This window comes from Tachypleus tridentatus, chromosome 11 (genome assembly GCF_004210375.1).
Source record: "Tachypleus tridentatus isolate NWPU-2018 chromosome 11, ASM421037v1, whole genome shotgun sequence".
NCBI classification, from domain to species: Eukaryota; Metazoa; Arthropoda; class Merostomata; order Xiphosura; family Limulidae; genus Tachypleus; species Tachypleus tridentatus.
In genome coordinates this window covers 21,461,909-21,471,575 of record NC_134835.1, presented here as the reverse complement: position 1 = coordinate 21,471,575, position 9,667 = coordinate 21,461,909, and the positions used below count along the sequence as shown (strand labels likewise).

Sequence of the window (9,667 nt, the reverse complement as noted above, 5' to 3'; positions counted from 1 at the left end):
CGAATCCCGGTCGCACAAAACATGCCCGTCCTTTCAGCCATTGGGGCGTTATGATGTGACGGTCAATCCGACTCTTCCTTGATTAAAGAGTAGCCCAAGAGTTGGCGGTGGGTGGTGATGACTAGCTGCCTTCCCTCTGGTCTTACACTACTAAATTAGGGACGGCTAGCGCAGATAGATCTCAAGTAGCTTTGCGCAAAATTCGAAACAAACTAAAGCAAACGTAGTGCGTTTTTCCCACCACAACAATTAACTATCCGATATTGTTGAAACGTCACGTTGCTAAGCGTAAAGCCGTAGAAACAAGAACAGGTATCTAATCTAAATACTAAAATGAATGAAAACGCTGGAAAATAACGTTCGGAGAAATGTTTTCTCTCTTTAAAAGATTTCCTTGTAATTTTCTTGAGAAGAACAGTATTTTATTGTTAATTGTAACATTGGTTGTTGCTGCGGTATGTAATTACCTTCTGGATATTAGCCGTTTTATTTTTATCTATTCACGGTGGACAGATAACTTTCTTCCACTTGACAAGATGTATCTACTCTTTCTTTGCTGCATGGCGACAGTGCTTGTCTTAATGTATCTCAAATTAAGTGGATCAGGGTATTCCAAACACAATGTCTTCAGATTTCTTCAGTCGGCAGTGTTGTCATTCATAACGGCAACACTCACTTCCAACATTGTATTTATATCTTACATGCTTAAAATATCTTATGAAACAAATAATGCCAGCTGGAGATTTAAAGCAGCGGTCATCGCTGTTATGAATAAAGAATACCCTGATTTTGGGTAAGTTATGAGATTTAATAAAATCTGTTTTTTATACTTTAAAAATAATAAAAAAATTGACGTAATTATCTGATGTCAGAAGTATTTTACTGTTAAAAATATGTGGATTAAAGCAACAAAGATGATACTGCGTGTCTTTAATAGATTGAATCTTTCATTAGTTAACTGCATCTTTAAACATAATGTGTAATTTGTAATTAACGAAGTTGATCTTTTGTGTTAATTTTCACAGTTGTTGTGTACTTACATATGCGTAATCGCAGTTGTTGGTTCTACGGATTTCTACAATAAGGTGTATCTGTATTGTCAATACGTTTTTTGAAACTAATGATTTATTCACCATGTTACGAAAATTACAGATCTGGTTACTTAACAACTTTCAATCTGCTTTCTGTTGTCAGATATCCTGATTATAAAAGATGTAGTGACGGTTGCCCGGAAGGAAAGACATATTTACTTGGTCTAAGCAACCTTTTATTTTACTATGAAATATTTACAGTTGCGATAGCTCTTTGTTCATGTCATATACTCCTTCGTGAATTATTGGTGAGATTTAAACTTAAATCGTCTAATGTAGTTTTTTTTTTTTTAGAATCCCTTCGTCAGTTAAACAACACTATATAAAAAACAAAAAAAACACTTTTTTTACCTAATTACATTAATTATGTGTGAAATTATATATCGATTATTGTAGACAATCTTTTTTTAGAGTGATAGAGTAAACTTACGTTTTACCAACGGCCCTACATGGCCAAGTGTGTTAAGGCGTGGGACGGGTATTCTGAGGATCGCGGGTTTGCATCCCCGTAGCGCCAAACATGCTCGACCTTTCAGCCGTGGGTGCGTTATAATGTGACGGTCAATCCCACTATTCCTTGGTATAAGAGTAGCCCAAGAGTTGACGGTGGGTGGTGATGACAATCAGCCTTACCTCTAGTCTTACAGTTCTAAATTAGGGTCGGCCATCACTGATAACCCTCGAGTCGCTCTGTGCGAAATTGAAAAAAACAACAACAAACAAACAAACCTTTCACCAACACCAAAAACAATCCAAGAGATGTTATTTATAATAAAAATAATGTGGGATTGATTCTTGGTCTAAGTAAGAGATTTAACTTCCTTCATAACTTAAATAGTGTAAAGTCGAATGTTCTACACAACAATCATTACATTATGAATAATATTTGTTGGCAAACGCGTATTTGTGTGGTGTAGTAATTCTTGTTTTATATTTTCTCAAAGAACAATAGAGTGACAGAAGAAGAAGTTATGCAGGAACTAAAAAGTATGACTTCTGTGGGCAATCCCATCGAAAGATATACTTTTATAAAAAAAATTGGACAAGGGTAAGTTTAAATGTAATATGTACACAAGGAGCTTTTTCTGCATTTAAAATTATAGAAAAGTGTGGTGGCTTGAATATGGTAGGTACTTTTATTAGTACTTGAGTTTTTGGTTTCAAATTCTTTATGTCAGTTGTTCGGAAAATTGAGTCCAAAGAATAAATACTTAACATTTTGTGAAAAGTTGCAAAAGAACGATTTCGGGATTTAAAGTTAAATTTGTAGTTAATAGGAAAATAATAGAGATAAAATGTTATGTTTTGATAATAGCACTAATTATTTAACAATACCACTCAACGCATGTTGGTATTTTGTTTAATTTTTGTTGTACATTCACTAGATTTTCTAAAAACTTTCCAACTGATTGAGGATGTGATATAAAGCTGATAATTTTGTAAATTTCACATGAATTTTTTTTACTCTCTCTTTCCTCCATACAATGGGAAACTAAGTTTGAATTTTCAAACATGGTCGAAGTAACTGTTATATACTTGGTACTGAAATGTGAAGCTAGATGTTTTGAGATTCGCTGCTACAAGTTCCTTTAATCAGGCTCCTATGTGAGCACTTCACAGTTAGTAGATCTCTCAGTCATCTTATCTTCCAGTGGATTTGTCTTCAGTGGGTTACTTTTACGTCTGTTGCTTTACTACATCCTTCGACCACAAATTACTTCTGTTTCGGTCTTTGGTTATTCATCCTTTTGCTCTGACAATCACCACTTTAAGTCAGGGATTGGTCAATAAATATCTGTATGTTGATTGTCCCATTCAACTTTTTCATTGGACGATTTCATTCGGTCCATACCATTCAATGTCAAGTTCTTCTGATTGCTCCTTACTGGCCTATTCATCTGTGTTTATATTAATTATGTAACTACCTCTGTTTCCTTTCCTTTGTTGGAATGTTTTCTGCCATTCATCTCTGGATCAGTAAAGGGTCATCTTAGCGGTTCAATGCTCCTTGCGTTGTTCAGGCTCTTACTAGACTATTGATTAAACATTTTCTGTTTCTTCGGTTAACAATTATCAGATGCCTTGTTCAACACGTTCCATTTTATCAATATTTCTGCATTGATAACTTTCTTCCAGATTCATTGTCTTCTGTGACATGTTGATCTTCTGGACTGAAAATGTTAATGGGGTCCTTCATTGCCTTACTGCTTTACACTTTTCATGTGAACTTTGTTAGACCATTTCCTATAGATTTATTTCCTTTTCATCTCAGCCTGTGGTCATTGGTGGGCTGACATTTTAGCCAGGACTATTTCACATACTTTTATCATCTTACATATCTTCTCATTTATCTGAATCATTATTTCCGCCCAGAAACTACGGTGGCTAGGGAGTGTAACTCTGATTAACCTTCCTTCCATTTCTCACCTTCTATGTCCTGTATGTGCTAATTCTCAATGTTTAATTGCTTACATGACGTTCGTATGTAGTGTTCATTCCCTCTCGTTTGCCTTTGGAAACAGTTCTCTGTTTGTAATATTTCTCCCTCACTAACTGAAATAGAGCTTTTGATTCAATTGGTGTATTTCTCTTTGCATAGTTCAGAAAGTGTTAAACATTCGAAACTAAATAACTGTGTATTTTGATTTAAAAGGAGTATTTGGCAAATTATGAAGAACAAAATAACAGTATAGAAATACATCATTGCCCTGCGAATTTTTAAAGTACGTTTGTTCAGTCACAAATAGGCTTAGCATAGTGAGGTAGTTAAGGCGCTCGACTCGTCATTTGAAGGTCGCGGGTTCGAAGTTCCGTCGCACCAAACATGCTCGCCCTTTCAACTGTAGGGATGTAATGATGTGTCAATCAATTGAAGTATTCAATCGTAAAAGAGTAACCCAAGACTTGGCGATGACCTATAATGACTAGCTGCCTTCCCTCTAGTTTTATACAATTAAATTATGGCAGATAACCCTCGTGTAGCTTTGCGCGAAATTCAAAAGGAAACATACAAACAGAAATTTAGAAGATTTATAAAGCAAAATAATCAGTAGTGTCGTTAATATTATATTTTTTAAAATAATAAGTTGTTTTCAATGGATTAATTCATTCATTTTTGTTTCTGAATTTCGCACAAAGATACTCGAACGCTATCTGTGCTAGCCATCCCTAATTTAGCAGTGTAAGACAAGAGGGTGGGCAGCTAGTCATCACCACCCACTGCCAACTCTTTTACCAACGAATAGTGGGATTGACCATCACATTATAACGCCCCACGGTTGGAAGGGCGAGCATATTTGGCGCGACCGGGATGCGAACCTGCGACCCTCAGATTACGAGTCGCACTCTTTACGCGCTTGGCCATGCCGGACCATTCGTGCATGTAGGCGTAGTTGAAATGTTTCAAAACTCGTCACACTACGAGTACATCTCGATTGTAACAGCAGAACACATTTTCAAAAGTTATCAATGTTACTTGATAGAGTGGTGCTTACTTGTGTCAGTATAAATTACTATTTATGTTTTATCCATACTTTATAGTATTCTTCATGTAGTAAGAAACATTTAACTATGCATGATATTCTAATTTCTGTATAATGAAATAAGCATTCATTTTACAATTTTACAAAGATTAGAAACATATGTTAATCCATTGTGTTTGTTTTCTCAAAGCACAATAATTTTATCACTAGAATTTAGTTATGTTTTTACATACCAGTATATTACATATTCTATTGATACTTCTTTTATTATTTCAGTGCTTCAGCAGCTGTATATAAAGCGAAAGATAGAGAAACAGGGTGGACAGTTGCTGTAAAGAAGATATATTTATCGCAGCAATTATACAAAGAAGATGTAATTACAGAACTATTAGTCCTCCGTGAAATAAAACATCCTAACGTAATCAGCTACCTAGACAGCTACCTCATAGGAGATGAACTCTGGGCAAGTATTCTTAGTGTTACATATTAGTGAATTCTCTTGTATTTTCAAGTTTACATTCCATAGAGTGCACGTTTAGGTACTAATCGTTATTAAACATAGTAAGTCAATTTCGAGCAACAGTATTGGTTTGTGAATAGTTACCCACATTATTCTTACAGGTTTGCTTTTTAGAAATCTTGTTTTAAATAATACATGATTGGAAGACAATATTCTAGATGAAAAATCTAACTCTTCTAGAGTTACTTTAATTTTTACCTCGTGAAAAATTATTTTGGTATTGGTATTTGTTTTACATATATGATTACTGACAGAATCTTAAGTTAGGAACAAATATTATGTCTCATTGTTTATGAGAGATTTTACTAAAGAATAAAATGTAAGTGAAATTTTAAATTGTGTTTATTTAGGTAATCATGGAATATTTGGGAATCGGCTCTTTGGATAATGTCCTGACCAAAACCCGTTTATCTGAACATGATATATCAGCAATTTGTAAAGAAGTATGTTATATTGACTGTTATGAATAGAGATTTTTGTAATTTTGTTTGCTAACAGATGTCTAATGATTACAGTTTATTTAAAGGTCTGTTCAAAAATTATTGCAGTTAGTTTCCCATGTCTGTTTTGCAAGCATTACTATATTAATAACATTGCTTATATATAATAATAATAAAAGCATGTGTCTATGCGTGTATGTTAAAGTCATAGCTTGAAGAAGAATGAACCCAAAAACCAAATATTTTGCACATGTACCAAGATGCTCCTGAGTGTACGCACCTGAGTGTTACTTTTCCACGTACCTGTGCATCTATTTTAGGAGGCAAAGTAACAAAAACCACAAATAACACGAGCGGTTTGTTGCATCACAAAAGAAATCACAGAGAGACAAACACATGTGAGCAGGTGTATATATGGATCTTTTTAAAGAAGGAAACTATCAAGATATCTGCATCGAAAAGAAGTTATTCCCTATATAACAAATTTTAATATATAGAGAAGTCAAGGCAAGAATTATTTTTTATGCTAAAATGGTTTCTAAATTTTCACCATAATAGTACAGTACAGTAGAGATGGATGGATTGAGCCATTCTTGAGGACCATGCCATTTTATTATGAGTTTGTTTCCATTCCATGCAACCAGAAATGACAGTCATGTATGACCAATGCGTTTCTAACGAGGAGTGACCATGTGCCATGATACATGGTTAGTTAACGTCTGTCACTTGGAATATAACAATGTGATAACCTGAGTACAGCTGAATACTTTCATTTATAAAACGACACTGAATGTATAGTAAAGCCGATGGGATTTACTAACAGTCCTTTTTAACAATGGCTTCCATGTCATGTCACTAAGTTACAGAAGTATGTTTTAATATCGCTGTCATTCTGTGTACTGAAAATACATGAAATGAAACATCTACATAACAAAACTGGAAACTATTTGTTGATATTTTTCAATTTAGAATCTTCACTGATTAAAGAAGGTTTTTATTGTCGGTGATATAACAGAAAACACCTTAACTCGGAAATGATGCGAGTTTAAAATTGCCCAGGGGCAATTACTGAAGGTGGTTGGTCTCAACCTAAAAGGCCACGCTTTTCTCGTAGCCAGTTTAATGTTAGGTGTTCCAGTGGCAGTAATAACTTTTTCATCTTGGCAGCAGATGGTAAAACAACTGATATATCAACCCAATCTAAGCTTGGTATTTCTGCTATTTATAAATTATATATATTTGAACTATTGAAAACAACAAACACACTGAATTAAAATTATAGTGATATTTAAAAGTATTTATCTTTGAAATAAATTTACATCTCATGTAGGTTCTTCAGGGAATAGAATATCTTCACGTTAACAGTGTAATACACAGGGACATCAAAAGTCAAAATATATTAGTTGGTATGGACTGGAGCATAAAACTAGGTAAACTTTAAGACATATAATATCAGGTTTGGTTATTAGAAAAAAAAGTTGACTGCAGGTGTTTTCTTTTACAGATTCCTAATAATTTGTCCAATGTTACTGAAAATCAGGGTGTCTAAAACCCTTCAGGATTATCTTTTATACACATCTAATTTGTAGCCAAAATGTAGAAATTAGTTGAATATGTAAAAGGAAATACACCTGCAGCTATCTTGTTTTACAATAATTTTGAGCTTGTACAATATTTTAGTAATTTACAGCATTTAAATTGCAATATTTAATAAGTTTTATACCATTTGTATAGATATTTTCATAGAAACTTTTGTCTCTCACCATCCAGCCAAACTGATAAGCTATCTTATTGAACAAAATCTTTTTTGGCTCTGACATGTAGGAGACAAAAGATAGATTTGAAATGATGTTTTCGACACGCCACTGGTATTGAATCACAATGGACAAACTGAGAATAATGTAAAATAAAAACACACCATCTTCACTTAGCTTGTTTTATTAGAATTTTGAAATCAGTTGGTTTTCAATATTGTGCCAGCATTCAGTGCTTGTGCAATGATTTTGTTATTAAAGTCATTACTTTCATTCCTACGTGAACAGAAACACATATATTATGAAGATGTTGATACGTTACATGGAAATCATGTTTACTCAGAAATAAAAAATATTCACGTATAAGAATTAGTGTTTCCAGTTCTCATGTTCAGTACAATATTAATGTACAATACATTCAGTACAATATCAACTACATAGCATAGCTATGTATTACTCTTTAATAAATGTGTATATAATTTGACAAGTAAGCCTGGTTTTACGTATGTTTACTTGCAATGACACAGTCATGTGCCAAGTAATTTTCTAGCCTCCTTTACTGAAATAAATTGCCATATATTACTTGGAGGTGTTTAAATAAATAGAATTTAAAGAAGAAAATAATTTTACTTTTATATTGTTTTTATGACTATTTACCTAAGATATTTGGAAATTATAAAATAATTTATTGGACGTTACATTTTTTTTTAATACAAGCGTCTTCGAAACACATTTGAGTAAGAATTTTTGTTCTGAAAATAAGTGCGAAACACGAATAAAAAGAACAGATTTGTAGCAATATTTTGTTCGTTGACAAGATTTATTTGGATGATTAATTGTTTCTATTTTTCTATCAAAATTTGCAATAGAAACAACACAAATCAAAATTACAGTTAACTGTTTGAATATTTCTGTTGTCAATTTATCTTTAACAAATGATAGTAGAATTTTATTTCATTATAAATTATGTGTCTGATTATTGAAAAGATAGTTTTGTTACATCGGTAATTTGACAGGAGGAGAATAGGCACGAAGAATGTTATCTTTATGTTGTCGTGCTCTCATAAAAGGATATCATACAACTGGCTGAAAAAAGTAGTTTTAACAATTTAAAAATTTTACTATCTAAGTTGATCCTAACATGCTGACTACAAAACTGTAAGAATTATTAATATACTTTAAATTCATTTTGTCAGGCTAACTTGAAATTCTTTCTAAATCATTTTTGTTTTCATTTTCACTCAAATGAAAATTTTATTCTTGGTTCTTTTCATCATGTAGCTGACTTTGGATTATGTGCCGTTATAACATCACAAGAAAGTAGAAAAACATCAACGGCCGGCACTCCGTACTGGATGGCACCTGAAATCGTTAAAAACAAAAAATACGGATGCGAAGTCGATATATGGTCTTTCGGGATCACAGTTATTGAGATGATACAGGAGAGCCTCCTTATTGTAATGAAGATCCCCTCATGGTAAGTGTTGCCAACCAGACCGTACAGCCATGGAGAAAAATTAGATTGAATTTCAACTTTCTCCTTATTTGAATGTACTTTCCTTTTTGTATGTAAATACTTTGATGAGTTGAGAGTAGAAAATTATGATTGAATAAATCTATAAGAGTTTCCTTCTGGATAAATTTAAAGTATTTCGTATAAATTTCAAGATCTTTTAAGAATTTGGGTAAATTAATGCTTGCGTTAGTTAAAGAGAAATGTTTCTGTAATAATATTACTCATAAAAATTATCATTGTTTCGCAATACCCAACTTCTTAATAGTGAGATTTCGTTTACTTGAATACACAAATGATTGTATAATTTAGTTGAAATGTCTTCCAGCAACTCTAATAAGAAAAGACAGAACAAGGCTTGCCCATTAATCACACATATAGATATACATAAAGTCATGATGTCCCATTTCTTTTCAGCTATTTGATCTCATAGCGAAAAATGGGAAACCTGATATTAAAGAAAAGATAACATTTCTCTCGTATTCCAAGATTTCTTGGAGAAGTGTTTACAAGTCGACGTACGGAAACGATATACAGCTTCGGAACTCTTGAAGGTATGTCGTGAATTACTGTTACTTCACTATTTTATTTTGTTTTGCTTTGAACCTATTACCCTAATGACATACATCAAAAAGCAATATTAATAAGTCGAAGAATTCGTTGTTGTGCTTGCATGTTCATTTTACAGTTTGAGTACATCGACTTCAAACACCACTGCATAATTTATCATTTTTATTTTGTAATATCCATCAATCCCATACAATATCACATTTTACTGCTGAAAAATTTACCTGACTTGACGTCAAGATATATGGTGTACTTAATAGCGATTGGGGAACAATTCAATTCCAGAGCAATTTGTCAGAA

The 9,667-nt window shown here is 33.0% G+C and overlaps 1 protein-coding gene across 1 annotated transcript in view; it reads left to right on the top strand.

Moving 5' to 3' along the window:
• The first annotated feature begins 767 nt into the window (after positions 1–767).
• LOC143231311 (uncharacterized) overlaps positions 768–9,667 on the top strand; it is a 44,832-nt gene continuing 35,932 nt past the window's right edge. Inside the window, exons 1-5 of the mRNA XM_076465861.1 lie at positions 768–793; positions 4,850–5,036; positions 5,444–5,536; positions 6,864–6,963; positions 8,569–8,764. Of these exons, the coding sequence (XP_076321976.1) occupies positions 768–793; positions 4,850–5,036; positions 5,444–5,536; positions 6,864–6,963; positions 8,569–8,764 (602 nt within the window). The remainder of the gene's footprint in view (positions 794–4,849; positions 5,037–5,443; positions 5,537–6,863; positions 6,964–8,568; positions 8,765–9,667) is intronic.